The sequence below is a fragment of the Coccinella septempunctata genome, chromosome 9 (genome assembly GCF_907165205.1).
Source record: "Coccinella septempunctata chromosome 9, icCocSept1.1, whole genome shotgun sequence".
NCBI classification, from domain to species: Eukaryota; Metazoa; Arthropoda; class Insecta; order Coleoptera; family Coccinellidae; genus Coccinella; species Coccinella septempunctata.
This window is the reverse complement of record NC_058197.1, coordinates 14,246,271-14,265,271: the sequence shown is the minus strand read 5'-3', so window position 1 is coordinate 14,265,271 and position 19,001 is coordinate 14,246,271. Positions and strand designations below refer to the sequence as shown.

General features: G+C 36.8%; 1 protein-coding gene across 1 annotated transcript; it reads right to left on the bottom strand.

Annotated features, from left to right (window-relative positions):
* Window positions 1–5,424: 5,424 nt before the first annotated feature.
* On the bottom strand, window positions 5,425–16,880 carry LOC123320537. The gene is made up of 5 exons (XM_044907886.1): window positions 16,555–16,880; window positions 8,801–9,107; window positions 8,356–8,710; window positions 6,425–7,029; window positions 5,425–6,349 (listed from the first exon to the last, which is right to left on the bottom strand). Exons 1-5 carry the CDS (start codon window positions 16,815–16,817, stop codon window positions 6,155–6,157), a joined length of 1,725 nt encoding a protein of 574 aa, XP_044763821.1. The 5' UTR covers window positions 16,818–16,880; the 3' UTR covers window positions 5,425–6,154.
* Between the last annotated feature and the right edge of the window lie 2,121 nt (window positions 16,881–19,001).

Here is a 19,001-nt window from a genome sequence, read left to right as displayed (position 1 = left end):
GAATGAAAGAATTATTGCAGTAACAGCTAAATTGTTAAGAGGAGGAAGTCCTATTGATGAATTTAATTTTGCAATCTTGTTCGAAACAATGATTCTGTTTTTAAAAAAGGGTAAAGTAGGTACAAAACAAAAATTAAGAGTGGATATTTATTTCCTTGAATCTTGTTTTTAAGAGGATAATGATATCATGTGATACAGAACCTCAGCATCGGAGAATCCCAGATATTTTTCAACTTATTCGAATGCACTCCATTACTTATGAAATAAATTATGCATAACTTGTAAATGAGCTCAAAATTAACGAGGAGATAGGTTCTCCTTTTTTCTTCAAATTGGATTTCTTATTTAAAAAAAGGACAAGCATATGGCATATGCAACAAATCTCAGTCCAAACAGGAACCGCTTAGAGATGTGGAATTATTAACGAATGCAAATCCAGGTAGTAGGTTCTCAACAACTTTCTTGACTTGTTGACAGAATTATGCCCAGAATAGCTACAGAAGTTCGAAGAATATATTTACAACGTTCGTTTATGTGAATATGGTTCTTATATTTTCGACGCCTTACTACTTACGAACTTCATTACAAAACCAAAACCTATAGCATCTATAAGAGAGAGATACAAATTTTCATAACTAATAATTGACTTATCAAGTGTTGAAGCCACGCGTAAAAAAGTTTTCTATTGAATGAAATTAGCACAATTAATTGTAAGATTTCTATGAGTCAAGTTTCTCTAGTTTTAAAAAACTTTTCCACAACCAGAATTATTCTGGCATATTTGGTCAAAAATTTTGTGTATTTCCAAGGATTTTTTGACTCGTGAAAACTTGACTTGCAGGGTTTCACCTGTCTGCGTAGGTGAATGTTGAACGACAAGTTTACCCTTGTTGAAATTTTTAATAGTTGAATTCGTAATGACATGATATGCTTGAAAAGTATTCTGCTTAAAATATAAATTTCGAAAATTCATAAAAGGTGAAACTTCTCAATGGATACTTCTTGTCTGGTAGCATTTTTCAAAGAAAAAAACAATAGACAAAGTTACTTTAAAACGAGGTTTTTCAAAGTAATTGTGGAGTCTGCTTTTCACATCAAAAACATAAAAGAACTCCAACTGAGATCACTGAATTTTGGACTGGAAGGATTGAAAAAACCTGACTAATTAAAACAATGCTCTGCCTTTGAGTATACGTCAGTTGTCCATCGAAACCTCTCATTCAATGGAGGAACTTACCAGGGGTAGTTTGAACAGGAATTAAAAAGTTTTCAACACTGTCCATTGATTGCTGAAATTCCAAAAATCGAAAAGCACATATCGTTTGCCACAAAAATAACTCCACTTTTAGGTACTACTTGTCATCCACTTTCCCACTGAATTTCCACGTTATCATCCCGATTTACACTCTATAGTCCAACAGTTCAAATTTCTCACTTGACTCCGCAAATCAAGAGATTTTATCGCAACGCTTGTGTGCCACCTTGTATTGTATACTCCACGATGTCCAAGACTAGCTGGCCACTTCTCGTGAAAGATTCTGATTCCTATTCCACCGAAGTATACCGGAGTTACGCTGCATAGTTCAACAGGTGTTCGAATTTTTCTCTCAACTTTCATTACGAAATATATTATACAGCCTGGAAGGGAGAAACATAGGCAGCGATGATAGATTGATTCACTATTTTCTGGACTGTATCCATTGAAAAATTTGTGAAATTCTAGACTGAAAAAAAAAATCGACAATTATGAATTTTTGTGGGGGCCCAAATGTATATTAGAATTAAATGAAGCAAGTTTTGTGTAAGATATTTACAACATTAATTCTTCATAAGGAAAACTCATATACAGAGTGAGTTAAAACTACCGAACAAAAATCATATCTTCGATATTCACCGTTTTGTAGAAAAATGTTCTTACACCATGCACCACTTTTCAGAAAAAAATTGGTAATTACAAAAATTGTAGGAAGATCACCTTCAGCTAGGATACAAGTGTCCATTCCCCATGGATTTGCAAACTCTGTCAGAGTTTCGAAGATATCGAGGTATTTTTCATATATTTGATGAACATATAACGCCCTGTATCTTGGAAATGAAGCATTTCAAAAGCCTATAGTATCTCTACCACTCAAAATAACTCAGAGATTAATATCCTGAATTTATTCGCAATGTTTATAAAGCAGCCTGTATATATGTATGCGATGGAAGTTCCTCAATCAGATTAATGAAAAGTCGACAAACAGAATATGTTCCGAAATAGAAACTAATAAAAACTATTGACACGGTGAAAACTAAAAGTCTTAACAGCTCGAGATATATTTTGCAGGAGATTACATATTTGCCATGTCAATGCTGTAAAATTTTAACGATGTGCATCAACGGTTTCTGCAAACATATTATGGGAGAACGAGCGAGTTTTATGCGATGAAATACCAAATATCTTGCTCGGTCAGTCCCTAAAAGGAGACGGTAATTTTCAACCAATCCCGTTTTTGAATCGAAGAAACTTGAAAATCAATATAATTGTCACGATCTTCTGACAGAAATCTTAATTAAACGACCAATTTTTCTTATTATTGGGTGGTTTAAATACTTACAAGTAATTAATACATCTAGCAAAAAAGAGCAACTGAATTAAGACTTAATATATTCAAAGTTGAAAGTTTCGAAAAAGTATAAACATCCCAGCACTGATTTTTCATTATCCAATGTGAATAAAAGATATAGGTATGTTTTCTTTTTACTCGGGCATACTCTCATATACCTTATATTCTCTAGGATGAAATTTGAAGATTGCTCATGATTAAATGAATAATTTATGTAATAGTTATCATTATTTCAACTTTTTCTATTCTTCTTTCCTTTTCTTCTTTTAATATTATTTTAATTTCATTCTCCTTTTGAATTCTTGTTTATTGTAGTCGTTTTCCTATACTCATACATAAAGTTTTGTATGCAAACATCAAAATTTTAAGTTTTTTTGGATTTGGAAGTCTTAGGCAGATTTATTCGGTGACTTCTACGACCCAACATTGAATACAAAGAGAATAAAAAAGTTCTCGCATTATGATTTCGACTGACTGATAGGCGACAGGTCTCTGTAACGGTACGAAATATGAGATGAATAGAAATTAGTACAAGTTCGGTTACTGATTCGATGAATTAGCGCTATCTCATCTTTGAAGCATGAACTTCTGTTCCGAATGGGAGATCAATATGATCTCATTCCACCGTATCTTCGCAAAAAGAAATATAACTGAATTGAGGCTGTATGACTTATGAGGTTGAGGATGGTGTCAGTCAAGTTGAAAGACGTTTTTAAAACCGTTGCAGATGTGGATAAGGTGATGGATTATAAAAAGTCGAAAATTTATTAGTTGATTGTGGGAACCAAGTAACCAAAAGGTTTAAATCAATGAAATTTTGGTCATTGATAGACGTTTTGAATATTTCTGAAGTTCCAGAACTCATGACAAGAATATACTTCAATTAGATCATGTAATACATCTATTAGCATTCTCAGTTTCTACTCCTCATAACTATAATCTCAAAAGTGAAATCTATTAATGTATCCAGGTAGTTCAGCAGCGTGAAATCTTCAGCCAAATAGATGAACAGTTAATCATACAATGCTTTCTTGGCTTTGGCTCTACATAACAATGATCAATTTCTTCTTTCGGGTAGTCTCTTCATTTGATGAAATGTCAACAGATTCTGCAGATGTGTTTTAATGAATTGTAGATGACAATCCTCTTTTTAAAAACCACCAAGATAATATATTGAGCAACATACCTTTCCAGAAATTATGCTTCAAAGTATTACCATGATAATATTCAATACTCAATGCTAATATACCGAGATGTTTGCTATTAAAGTAGTAAAGTAAGTATCAAGGATAAAAGGAAGGAAGGATGAAGGATTATGCCGTCAGGTTTTGCCTGACTTTGTGCAAATAAAAAAATTGGAGTATATATCGAGCCATCATCAAGTACCTGTGTTTAAAAGGGTCAAAAGGTAAGCAGATTTACGAAGATATGCTCAATACCCTTAGTGGTTAATGTCCTTCGTATATTACAGTGAAAAATTAGACTGCAAGCTTCAAAAGAGGTAAATTTTCCATTCAAGATGATGACCGATCGGGAAGGCCAGTTTCTGTGTCAGTCCCCGAAAATATCGATGTAGTTGATGACATTATTTTATCAGACCGTCAAATTAGGCTGAAACGGATATCTGAAGCACTGAATATTTCATACGAACGCGTTCATCATATAGTTCACGTCAATTTGGACGTGAGAAAAATTGCTGCAAATGGATCCCAAAATGTTTGAATGTTGACCAAAAGCGTACAAGGGTAGAAGCATCGCGTTCGATCTGTGCTCGATTTGAAAACGATGTAGACTTCTTAAACCGAATTGTTACTATGGATGAGACTTGGGTACATTTCTACGATGCAGAAACAAAGCAACAATCGATGGAATGGCGACACTTTGGTTATCCAAGACCTAAGAAGTTTCTTGTCCAAAAATCTGATGGAAAAGTTCTTGCTTCAGTTTTTTGGGATTGCCATGGAGTAATCATGATTGATTTTTTGGATAAGGATATCACAATAACCGGAGATTACTATTCGACATTTCTGACCACTCTACGGGAAAAAATTGAAGAGAAAATAAGCGGAAACTATCAAAAATTATTTTGTTTTTGCAGGACAACGCCCCTGCACACAATTCTCATGTTGCCATGCAAAAAATTCGTGATTTAGAGTTTGAATTACTAGAACACCCCTCTTATTCACCAGATTTGGCTCCATCCGAACATCATCTCTTTCCTCAACTGAAAAAAAGTTTAAAAGGTCGTAAATTTTCTTCCAACAAGGAGGTAATGAAAGCTGTGGAGGTCTGGTTTCCAGAGCAAGAAGAACAGTTTTTTTTCTAGTCTAGAGACGTTGCAGGTTCGCTGTAATAAATGTATCCAATTAAGAGGAGAATATGTTGAGTAATAAAATACTATGACATTTAAATTTTGTTTGGTTGTATAGAAGGCTAAGAATTTTTCAATATATCCTCGTAATTTTCATACGAATATCTCCCAGAAAAATCATCTCAGATCCAAATATGATACCTACATATTATGAAAGAGCAACTCTTCCAGTAAGAATCTCGAATTTTCATCGAGCTCGTTGCGGTGGTGGTCCCAGGAGTGATGTTGGAGTGGGGGCATAATTTTATATTTGAAATTCTGAAAGTAAATGTGTTTGTTGATATAAAATAAATAGGTGTATCTTCATAATTGTAATATATGCTATATGTTCGAAACAAAACTACTAGTACTATCATATTCGAAAAAAAAATTCTCTCAAAGGGGTTAGCCATGGCCACCCCTCATGGTATTTTCAATTTCGTCAAGGTAATAGGCAGAAAAAGTTTATTTTTATTTCGCATTTTTTATTGCATAAAATAATACAACAATGAGTTACTAATGAACGATAAAATCTTCAAATTGTAAATGTCGATAAAATTACGAAGAATTACGTATTATGACTCGATTCCAACTTTACACTCATCGAAATAGCATTTTTCCATCGTTCACAAACGTATGCAGTACCTACAGAAAAGTTCCTCACAATGAAAAACAGAAACTAAAATGGCACCTGAGGAAATTTTTTACACAAGTCACCCATCTGTTCATTCTTACGCAGAAGAAAAAGTTAACGTAACACCTCGAATTTTATAAAATATATTATAACACTCTAATATGTAATACCAATGAAAATCTCTGTACAAGAGATTCCATGTAATACACGTGAATCTTTCGATGTTTACACCAATAAAATATTTACACAATCTTACACTTAAAGAAGGGGAAAACTATGAATGAACAGGTGACATTTATTATCCCAAATATGATCCTAATCTCAAAACTTTTCTTCCAAGAAAGTGATAAAAGAAATAAAATGTAGAATACAAAATTGATAGATGAGAAAGAACAAATAATATGTACGAAAGAAACTATGTAGTAATATCATTTATAATTAAAAAATTCAACATATAATTTCTTGTCGTTCTTCTTGTGGATCTTCCTCTATATCTCCATGACTGGTTGTGATGTTCTGGATTAATATCAATTGTTTGGTTTCTGAAAGACCACACAAATCCCTTCATCTCTTATAGCTCCTTCCATTCAGTCCATTAAGTGGCGGAGCTGTTACCAAGACAGGGGCTGGTGGTATGTTTCTGGGCTCGTACATCCCCCTTGGCACTTCAGACCTTTCGATTTCATCCCCTGACAGATCTAAATCCTGTACCATCTGCATTATTTCACGTTCCTTCTTTATATCTTCCCTATCTTCGACCTGCCCAAAAAAATCAATGTTGGAAAACGTTCTATTGACACCAATGAAGATAGAACTACAGCAATTGATACTTACATCATGAACTCCATTAGGTATTGGTGTGGCGAACTTTAAGTTGGCCAATGAACCATAGCTCCTACTCCTATGCTCTTGTCTTATGGAATAGGAAAAAGCCCTCTCGTTCAGATGCCCTTTCTTCTTATATATACCAGTGTTGAAAGGGCTCTCATCCCCTAAATTAGGATCATCCAACCCGTTCATACTCTGAGCCAACTTCTTGTTCATCTTCTGACTCTTGTCCTTCTTTTTGGATTTGCTGGTCTGCGACTCCATCGTGGCGTATTGCTGCATCAAATAGGCTTCGTGAGGGAAGTTGATGGGTTGGTAGCTAGCCACAGGGGACATGGCCCTGGTGCTTGGCATATAGATGGGCTCTTCCACGTGTTTCGATTTCTTCTTGTTCCTCTGGAGGGTGGTGGGGATGATGACTGGGGCCATGGGTACCATAGGCGGCGCGACGGGTCTGGCTGGTATGAGCATTTTGCCTCTTGGTCTGTGCGAGAATGTATTGCCATACTGTTTTAGGTACTTGGGGTTGGGGAGGGTACCTGGATGGGGTGCCATTATGTATATTGGCTGTTGTGGCATCGGAGGGCCTCTAGGTGATTTCATCATGGTACCTGAAATGTTTGTCGTGTTTTAAGTTTGGAATTTGTGATTGGGAACCTCACAGTGCCAAGGATGTGGGAGGGTTTTGGTTTGACATGAAGAACTGTGGGAATGGAACAAATAACATTCCTTTTCCTGAACCCAGAAGAGACATGACTTTTTATTATTTGAACCAGAGTCGTTGAGTCTTGATTAGCCTTTCAGGAACTGCGACCATGTAGATCTTTTGTTCTCTACCCTACTCATTCATAGGAACACAAAGAGGTCGTCAATAGTGTTGATGAGACCAACAACAGCCTTAGGGGCCTTGATCGTTACCTCGTGAGTATCCAGAAGCGATTTCCCCATATGAGTGGTTCTTAGGTCAGCCAGCTCTGGACACTTGCATACCATTTGTTCAGCTGTTTCTGCTTCTGATCGCAAAGCCTACAAATCTCATCTGCTGACTCTCCCATACGGTATAAATGATATTTGTATCGACAGTGTCCTGTTAGCATTCCCACCATCACCCGAAGCTCAGTTCGTGACAGCTTAAGCAGTTTTCTGGAGTAGGTCGATGAAATCATCACGAATATTCTTGACTGAGTAACTCAAGGAGTGTTTCTCTAGAGAGCTATTCTGTTTTTCAACTCCCATTGTTAGTCCACTGCCTTATTGAAAGGCTTAGGTCTAGCAGCTGTTAACCTTGATGCTCTTTTTACAAGTTCATCGTCTTTTTCATTTCCCTCAACACCACAATGCCCTAGTACCCATAGTAGAGTCACTTTATTGCCTCTGGCCAGTTGCTTTATGGCATTGCGGCACTCATGTCAGCAGAGATCCCTTGTAGTGAGATTCCAGGGACCTCAGTGTGGCCTGGCTGTCCGAGGTTGGCTTTGAGGTTCATTTTAAGACACTCCTGAGTGCATATGTAGCCGGTGTCTTGGACTGTAAAATAGAGGGTTCACTTCCCAAGGCTTTAGAGATCCTCAGTTTAGGTTCATATACGCCAATGCCGTTTTTCCTTTCTGATTGTGATCCATCAGTTAACCACTTGGATTACTTTTTGTCCAAACGATTTACGAAAATTATTGTACTAGGACGGTCAGCTATATGACCGTTTCAAAGGGCTTTCGATGGATTTGCCAAGAGGTTTAAGTTCAGTTAATTCAATATGTTCAACCCAGTTTCTGGGTAGGAGATTCCGGTTAAGGTATACTACTATTGCTTCCATCAGGCTACATTTCTTCACATGTAGGTGTAGGGGAGGCAGGAGAGACATATAACAAGGCTATATATAGGAAGTGGATGCTACAATTCGAGTTAAAAATTGGGTAAAAATCAACCATTTCGCTTACCTGCAATACTGCTAGCCTTAGAAGGATTCTGCATCTTCCCATTCATCAGGGGATGGTAAAGATCCTCCCTAGAGCTGCTCAAACTCTTTTTCTTGTCTTTTTTCTTCTTCTCTTTGATGGGAGGCGGTGGAACAGCTACTGGCTGTGATATCTGTCTCGGTCTCGATGGTCTACTTATCGTTGATGTGTTATTGTATACGTCATAAATGCCGTCAATGTTATCCTGAGATCCCCCCCAAACTTTGTGATTTTCATCTTCATTGTATATACTCTCGTCGTCTTCTTGGTTGTTTCCGATGGTGTTAATTGTCATCGTCGAACCAGAAGACGATCTATTCGCTTTCCATTCCTGCAACTGAAGATAATAGTCTTTGAAATGATCTAAGGATATGATATGTCGATGTTTTCCAACTTTGGTGAGTTGCAGGAGTTATGGGGGTCTTACCTTATCCCTATTGCTGATTCCTTCTGATGCCAAAGTACCATAGATACTGCCAGCAGTGTCCACTTGCCTGGCGTAAGAAGAATCGGCGTAGGCGTGGAAGCAGCACCTCACCAGGGCGTTCGCAGCCACCTCCCTTTTGCAAATGAACGCGTGACATTCCAACACTTTGATGCCGGTGGTCCTTCTCAATATGGCGGCGAATAGGGGTGGATGGGACGGGTTTGGTGTTCTTGCAAAGGGCGAATCCAGTGGAAGGAACCGCGGGCTAGGGCTATGAAGCGTGTTTTTTTCTGGGACTAGAACATACCTGAAAATATGAGAAATTCGAAGCCTTAGTTTTGCCCCTAAAGGTCAACAATTCATGATATGAATAAATCAGTAGTGCAAATGGGGTACACAGTACTCCAAGTGTCAGAGAAGTCGAAACATCCGAACGCAACTGTAGACCAGTTTCGAGATCATTGTCCCTCGTCAGTGCAGCGTAGCGCTGAATATACCAAACGCCGGATTGAGTCTTAAACGAAATCAGGGTGACGTTTTGCTGAATTCTCATCACGAAGCGCCACCTGCCCCACAAAGACTGAACCAAACGCTTTCTCTGCATCGAATATATATAAAATTCGACAAGCGACCGCAAGCGAGTCAAGACTACAGTCGGTCGGGATATACAGTGAAAATGGAGTACACAGTACTCCAAGTACCGTTTTTGAAAATAAATTGGAGAATCTTCCGCATTGGCGTGAGTTCTTCGATCTGAAAAAACCATCCAATCTTTCCCATTCGAATTCGTGCTTGTTTTTCCGCCGATACGATATTTATTCGATCGAGAATGTGGTCTCTCGATGCAGCCTTGGAAGTAGAAGTACCGCTAGAGGTTCGTTCAAGTCGTTCTCGGTAAAAAGCGGTGTTGCCGAGTGGAAAAAATGGTATTTCCTGTAAATTTCACAACGTTAGGTTGGAATTATGGATGCTTGATACTTCATCGAGCTGTTTCTAGGAAGGACTTCGAAAAGGACCAAAACCTTCAATTCGAATCATGGTAAATAGCCAAGGGTCCTTACAAATGAGCTCTCAATATACAGGGTGCTTACTGAAGATGTGTAAAGGTAGCGTCGTGTTATATGTCTTCGACTTCTTTGGCAGCAAATACAATTTTACACTATTAGTAGCTGGGTCAGGAATATTTGCATCAGAATATAAGATATTCCATGATTTATTGTGAGACTTGCAAAATTTTCTCGATTACAAGCAGCATGCTGCGATAAATCCTTCAATGTAACTCAAATGTTATGGATATGAACCTTCTATAGATTCTTGAGGGCACATTTTTCCTTTACCATTTCTTTCGAATCAGCTCGGTTTCAAAGATACAGTCTGTTGAAAAACCATAAAAAATGTTATTTTTGGTTCTCTCTCACAAACGGTTGAATGAAATGAATTTCGGAATATAGTTTTTCATTTATTTGATGAATCTTTTTCGAACACAAGCTATCACCCACGTCTTCCAGTTTTCACATTATGACTATTACATACCATAAAAATACCAAAAATTCAAAGAACCCTACTCTTGAAACTGAGTTGAACTCTATTTAATGTATATCTGAATGTTTTGTGCGTTGAAAGTATTCTCCATATTTTCTCGTATAATGCGCCGGTTTCGAGTAATTTGATGTTCAAAAATTAAAAAGTAGGTATCTGTGAAATTTAAAATATTGGGTACTTTGGCTGAATACAACACTGTTTAAGAGAGCCACAGACATAGTGTCACAGACTTAGCTAGTTATTCTGAAGGTAATTTTGTTTGTCCAGGGGTGGCACAATTCATTATGACAATTTAAAATGGCTATATATTTTTATCAGGGCCGAATCGAAAAAAATTTCATAGGAAAAAAGTGTTTCTTTTCACCTCAAGAATCTACTGTTAAAATATTCGTACCACTCAAAGAGTAATGATTCACTATGTATACAGAGAGATCCTTGTCAAAAACTAGTGTGGGTTTTTCGTATTAATTTTTTTTTGTTTTTGTAGAGCCTCTGCTGCCTACAGCTACCTAAAATGTTATCAGTTTCCTGATTTGTAAGAAAATAATTGAAAATTGATCTTGATGTGCAATTATACCCTTTACAACTGGATGGATGAAAGTACCCAGTAAAAAATCGAAACTTCGTGAAGATTGGCGAAATCTGTCAACGCAGTTGGAGTGAAAATCACTATACCTACATGAAATCGACTATACGCTTCCATCCAATTAGAAAACGATAACTTGTACGTAATTAATATACACTTGATCGTGTTATCTGTTCCTTCTTCTACCAGATACCAGTTTCTTCATATCTTCGTTAAAGAATCTAGCCAGGTATTCGTTATTCTTCATGAATTATTAATCGGAAAATGGAAGTCAAACGATGCAAGAAGACGTGAGTTACAATATGGCTGGTTGGTAATCTTGAATCGATGAGAGATATCTGATGATGTCAGGGACTCCTGTATCTTCATTTCATTGATTGACTGACAACTACGGTTGAATTTTCAACCAAATTTACTCACTGAATATCCTCTGTACCCCCACCATCAAAACATCAAAGCAAATAAGTTGTTTAAACACAAATGTTGGCAATATATTCCTGCCATTAACCACGTGACATTTCACCCAAAGATCAGTACGTTAACATCGAGAAATCACGAGTTTATTCGATAAAGGACACCTAATTATTAAGCTTGTGCATTCCGAACGATTTGTCTTAGGTGTTCCTGCAGTAATTCAAGAAAGGAAATGAATAATTTCATCTAGGTATTCTCATTATATGTGGAGGGACCATGCACCTTCTTGGTTGGACTGCCGGAGCCTTCAAGCGTAGGTTATAATTATGTTATTCGAACTGATTTCTTTCGGGGTCAGAGACGTATTGACAGTTTTCAGACGCACCAGAAGCATGCGAAGGAATGCACATTCAAGGTGGACTTGGACCATAATTAGTCCGAATATTCGGTATCTAGGACTGGCTAGAATACTGGTAGAAATGAAATTGATCAGACGTTCTCTGGGAGCCAGAAAGTAATCAAAAAAAAGTTTGATGGTGTTGAGGTACAAAAAGCCACCCCTTGAATTTGTTTCGCAAGAAAACTTTTTTCTTTTTTATTTATATCATCGAAAATGTACCTAATTTTTGATAGCTGGCCTGATTCATTTGGAACAAATAAGTAATTTCTTGCTAGAAGCAACAGTTTTTGCAAAAAAAATTACCAACAGCTACGTAGCTTGAGTCGTAAGGGCTAGGATTATCTTTTAAGCGATTGCCCTCATTTCTATCACTTTTTTGGTTTCTACGAAGGAAATTGTTGATTAAAAATTGCTCTTGAGGGGAGATTTTTAGGAAGGTGCATCTGAGCAGGGCACAAAAAAATTCTATAAAAGACCCACACTATTTTTGGGCAAGGAATCACCCCTTGAAGTTCTTCGCAACTGTTAATTTAGCTACTATAATATTTATGAAAAATTCCTTCCATCCATGGGTGGGGGTGAAATTGTAGTTCTTGTACGTGACAATGAGGAGGTTACGAAGTGTTTCAGGAAGCAAACGCCATGGTTTCAACGGATGCTACCCTGTGCAACACGAACAAATAGCGTGAAACCAGAATCACAAAGAAACTGGTGCAATTAGTTCAAACTGCTCGTTCTGCACTTCTGAAAGAGGGAGTGGACTTTATTAAAACTGTAGTTTCCTCCGGAATACTTCGATATTGCAGGATTATACATGGTGAGTCTTTGTCAGTAGATTCTTGAGGTCAAAAGAAACACTTTTTTCCTATACCATTTCTTCTGATTCGGTCCTGATAAAAAATACAGCCGTTTCGAGTTTTCATGATGAGCTATGCCACCCCAGGAAAAACAAAATTACCTTCACAATAACTAGCTCAATCTGTGGATCTTTAAAACAGAGTTGTATTCAGCCAAAGTACCCAATCTTTCGAATATCACAGACATTCTTCATTTTGAACTTCAAATTACTCGAAAATGGCGCATTATATGAGAAAATATGAAGAATACTTTCATGTCACAAAACGTGTAAATATTCATTAGATAGCTTCCAACTCAGTTTCAAGAGTTGGGTTATTTGATTCTTTGGTATTTTAATGTTACGTAATGGTCATAATGAGAAAACTGGAAGACGTGGGTAATATCTTGTGTTCGAAAAAGATTCATCGGACAAATGAAAAACTATATTCCGAAATTCATTTCATTCGATAAAACCGTTTGTGAGAGAGAACTAAAAATAAATTTTTTTTATGGTTTTTCAACAGCCTGTATCTTTTAAACCCAGCCGATTCGGAAAAAATGGTAAAGGAAAAAAGTGTTTCTTTTGAAGAGGAAAGGAAAATTGACAACTGGTAATTTAGACAGATAGATACTAATAATATCTTACTCAAACTTGTGAAGTACCTATCTCCTCTCGGTCAAAGTTATAGAAAATATGACGGATATGCTCAAGAGAGACTAATATAAGAACTACCACAAAATCTTTTCTGATACGACTGCATTATACCAACTCTGGGCTTCTAAGATGCATGAACTAGACATCTATTTTTCGGAGAGTCACATATTTGAGCGTTCCACATGATCCGAACTAACACGAAGAAAAGCGATTTTCCTCAAGAAAAAGAAAAATTCAACAACTTTTTCGTTTCATTTCCTATACATGTATTTCTTTAATCTACATCACCACCCAGTAGCAATTTCTACGTGGGAACGTCCATTACACTACCAAAAAAGACCATATTTTAGTGACTCACTCATTCAAACCCACTGAGAACTCCTTTCAACCAGCTTTACCTGAATTATCTTTTCTTATAACGTTTTTCTATCGAAAACCGTAAGGATTACAAAGACCGCCCATTCACATGATACTCTCAAAGAAACAACCATTTCCTGTGTGAACCTGCATACAATACGTTCTGAGAATCACTTCATTATAGGATGGATGAAATGGTTTTTATGACTCGAAATATCACGGAAACAACATCTATTGGTGCTTTGCAGTTAGAAATTCGTGAAAATTCAAATATTTTATGGTGAGGTTGAGGTATTTTAGTGGCCACCTTGTATGGACCTATATATGAATGTGGTCTTTACATGGATTCGAGTGACCACCTGGATATTTTGTTCTTCTATACTATCTATTCAATCCTGGAGATAAACGACAATTTTTTGGTCTTTCCAAAACCCACAAAAGCATTCACGTCCAACAGGTGTTAACACCTTGTTGTCTGGAACCCTTAAAAGAGTATCCTTATATTTCTTATGCCCTCTAGCCAGTAGCTTCATGGTATAAGGACATTTCCATACTTGCAGAGAGCTGTATATACGATACCAATTCACTTGACAGGAAAGGAACACAATATCCTTTCATGGGCCCTGTGCCTGCAAGAATGAGAAGGAAAAACCGAAAGAAAATTGCTCTGGAGGAATCTTTCAAGACAGGAATACCCCAAAAAGATCCAGAAAAACTCAGTCATGGATTTGATTCAGAAACGTACATGAATAATCCGAATGTATAATATAATACTCCTATCATACTTCATACTACAACTTTGAAATATGTCGACAACCGATCGCTGATAATTTTACTATGCGCATTGTCTTTCCTTTTCATTCATTCAAATGGCTTCGACCATAACGTACCAACGTCCAGAATAAATTTAAAGTCCGCATCTACTCTTTGGTATGTTTAGTCAAGTATGGAAATACGATATACGTTACTGTTAACGCTGTACAGTTATATTTGCTTTTTAATTTATAGGCAGCATTTAGTGCGACGTTAAAACCACTGTATTATAATTAATGCCACCGTTAGGTGGGAGTTATGTGTCATACCTGTGCACAGAATGACTCAATATCACATTTCCCACAGTGCTAGGAGACACGAGAAACATTTCGCGCAAAATAAATTTTCTTTTCGAAACCCATCCGAATCTTTTTGGAATTTGTATTACTCCGAACAGAACTCGACGAAAAAACATTAAATCACCTCCAAATCCTGATTAGGTATACGATTTTCGTTTCTGACTGTCCAACGAATGATCTACATCAAATAGAACACAGAAAAGTAACAGATCTTTTGGTCATTTGCCTCGAAATACTAGGGCTGCCTTATCACACCCTTCTATTGTTTAACCAAAAATTCTATTCACAACAACTTTTTTTCCCTGAACTTACTCATTTTGGAACAAACTCCTATTCAATATGTCCCTGGAGGTTGTTTTCAACTCTTCGAATTGAAGATAAACCAGTTATTACCAACCTCCTAGGTCACCAACTTGCTGAAACAGGTCCACTCTTTCTCTTGGTGGTAGTATTCAAAAAACTCTCATAAACCCTTATAGATTAACGGCTGCCTTTCCTCAACATCACAAGTGTTGTAAAGGCACTTTTTAAATCATTTTCAAAATACCTACGAGGATATATTGATATCTAGTGAGCCTATACATGTTCCATTCATCAAGTACCTGTATTTAAAAGGTTTAAGAGGTAAGCTGATTTACGAAGATATGCTCATTACCCTTGGTGATCAATGTCCTATGCGACCGTGAAAAATTGAATTGCAAGCTTCAAAAGAGGTAAATTTTGCATTGAAGATGATGACCGATCGGGAAGGCCAGTTTCTGTGTCAGTCCTCGAAAATATCGATGCAGTTCATGACATGATTTTATCAGACCGTCGAATTGGGCTAAAACGGATATCTGAAGCACTGAATATTTCTATTTCATACGAACGCGTTCATCATATAGTTCACGTCAATTTGGACATGAGAAAAATTGCTGCAAAATGGATCCCCAAATGTTTGAATGTTGACCAAAAGCGTGCAAGGGTAGAAGCATCGCGTTCGATCTGTGCTCGATTTGAAAACGATGTAGGCTTCTCAAACTAAATTGCTACTATGGATGAGACTTTTGTACATTTCTAGGATCCAGAAACAAAGCAACAATCGATGGAATGGCGACACGCTGGTTCTCCAAGACCTAAGAAGTTTCGTGTCCAAGAATCTGCTGGAAAAGTTCTCGCTTCAGTTTTTTGGGATTGCCATGGAGTGATCATGATTGATTTTTTGGATAAGAGTAGAACAATAACCGGAGATTACTATTCTACATCACTGACGGAAAAAAATTAAAGAGAAAGGACGCGGAAGGCTATCCCAAGGTGTTTTGTTTTTGCAGGACAACGCCCCTGCACAAAATCTCATGTTGTCATGCAAAAAATTTGTGATTAAGAGTTTGAATTACTAGAACACCCCCCATATTCAGCAGATTTGGCTCCATCTGACTATCATCTCTCTCCTCAACTGAAAAAAGGTTCAAAAGGCCGTGAATTTTCTTCCAACGAGGAGGTAATAAAAGCTGTGGAGGTCTGATTTGCAGAGCAAGAAGAAAATTTCTTTTTTAAAGGTCTAGAGACGTAACAGGTTCGCTGTAATAAATGTATCCAATCAAGAGGAGAATATGTTGAGTAATAAAATATGTTGACATTGAAATTTGTTTGGTTCTATAGTAGGCTAAGAATTTTTCAATATATCCTCGTAGATAATAATTCTATCGAGTATTTTCTGGAGATTTAATTGTTGTTTACAAACTCATGTGACAGTTTAAAATTGTGATTTCGAATCAAGACCAAATTCATCCGCAATTCTAAAGTTAGCCGAGGATGCCGCATCAAAATTTAGAGCAGATAAATCCAGAAATTCGTCCGATAAAAACTCACCTCACTGCGGCGCAGTAGTGCAGACTCTCGATGGGAAAAAACCTGGTGATCGCCTTGTGATTCTCGTCAACATTCTCTAACAGGATACCGTTGCTCCAAACGCTCAGCCAACTGTCTATTCCTTTAGCTCCAGTCGCTCCCTGGTCTGGATACAGCTCTTGCAGGGGCTCTTGGATACCCTGAAGACCATCTTTGGTTTGTTGTGGCACGGAACTGCCAAGGTACAGTACCCTGCATCTGCAGATCGGGGTAGTTTCCGTCATTTTGGGGGTTGGTTTCGAGTGTTACGCTAACTGGGGTAAGACGCATGCATGGCGACGATTAGAATCTGCAACAATATTGAATAGATTACAAATCGGAATCATTACAGCGTCCTCTTTCTTTAATATTATTGAATGGATGCTCGTTTAAAGATAAAAGTTAGATGAAATTTCTTCGTGAATGGAATGCGTTCTTCGATATCAAATTTCCCACATTCCAGTTCTTCGGCATTTAAACACAAAACACACTACATGGTTGAGATTGACTCCAAACGCACAGGTGCTTCATTCATAGATCAAAAAATACCGCTATCTCCGAATTAATTGAGATGAAGAATCTATGAGGCAGTGGCAACGATAAAACTCGAAAATATTTAGCCCGAGGTAAGCCAGCAGTTGTATGGTTCAACTAGTTAATGAAATAGATTAACACACTTTTCACTTTGAAGCTTTGAGATATGTGTATACCTCCTGTCAGTATTGGTGATTTAGTGCCTTGAAGACCACCGTAAGCCGGTCGTTGAAGTTTATTTCAGGCTTTAGTATGATAGTATGAAACTGAACTTCTCAAAAAATAATATTTCGTTTACTTCGAGATGATTAGAAAAATACTCTTCCAGCTTTGGCATCTTTCAACTCATTGCACGTCGACTTATGGATGTTTCTAATTCCCTTGAAATTTACCAATCAAAAATATAAGATTGAAGTATAAATTGCACAATTAAGGACCTCAACTCCAACTGTGGTTGCCATCTCTGATCCATTCAATATGGATGGATTAAAATCAGCATGTCAATTTATATCTGTGTCATATCCCTACTTCTTCTTCTGAAAAATTTAAAAATCCCGATGATCCTATCATTCTGATTTTAGATTTTAGAGAATAATCTATCTGCAGCCTCAGAAATTCTGAGGAATTACTTTTTCGAGTGGCGTTTGCCAAAACCGATGTTTCGTGTGTCCATTTGAATAATCATCAAAAATATATAGAATTGAGTCTTGTTTTCGGTATTTTTTTTGGAACATGACTTCAATCCTAAATAACTTGGAGTTAAACTGAATTTTAGGTCAATTGCACATATTGAGTTCAATTTTATTATTTCACATTTTCCCTCTTTGTTTTTTTGTATTCCAGTTAAAATGTTTTGATAACTTGGAGAAGACTCTATGGATTTTTTGTTTGCGAGAAAAGGATCAGAGTTTTCAGTGCTAGATGTCCTTCAATATCAGATATTTCAGCTTATTCTTAAACAGTTTCATTTCTCACAATCCACTACAGTTTTGACGTTAAAAATTGTTATGCTCTTCTTCCCCCTCTGACTATGCTACTGTTATTACCGCTTATAGTGGTTGAAAATCTTATTTTAGAGAAAATCGTCATCAATTTTTCCTGAAAATATTCCACCAAGAGCGAAACCTTATTGTCTGAAGTATGCTGCCAAAGTTTTCAACAGATTAGGGAAAAATTCTCGCACATTTCATGAAAAGAGGTTTTGTAGATTCCCAGATCACTGAGATCAATATTACGACCCGATTTTAATAATTTGAATGAGCTTTCTGCATTCATAGGATTGAAAACCCTACAAAGATCCAATAATTCATTTCCAAAATTCCATTGACAGCTGTTACTTCATCCATAAATGAACCGCAAGGTGGTTAATATTTTTATTCGTTTCACAATGTATTATTTCATAGAGATCAGATGAATTGAACGTGATCTTATGAGAAAGAATTCAAGGTTTCAGCGCAAGATTTTTTTTATTACGAAATTGTCATTGTTTTACTCATCATTTATTATTGGTAAATGGTAAATTGCAAAATAATTATCGTCAATAGAGAAACAATAAATTGAGTTCGAGGAAACTGCAAATGTTCAAAAGCTGCAGGTTCTCTCTAATGATTTCCCTAACTTACAAACACTGATGTAGATGAGGAATTTTTGTTTTATGGAAATTGTTTATTATTATATTGGTAGAACAAAAATTTGAATTAATCGAAATCGAATCTTATGTACGTCATTAATCCAAAGGTATTTGTACATTCGATTATTCTGAAACCAATACTCAGATTTCTGAAATAACTGTGTAACATTAGGAACTAATTATCAATCAACACAGTGTGGAAATAAATGACCACCAGCAAATTATGCCGTTTACGAATCAAGATTAGGAATGCACATAAATATTT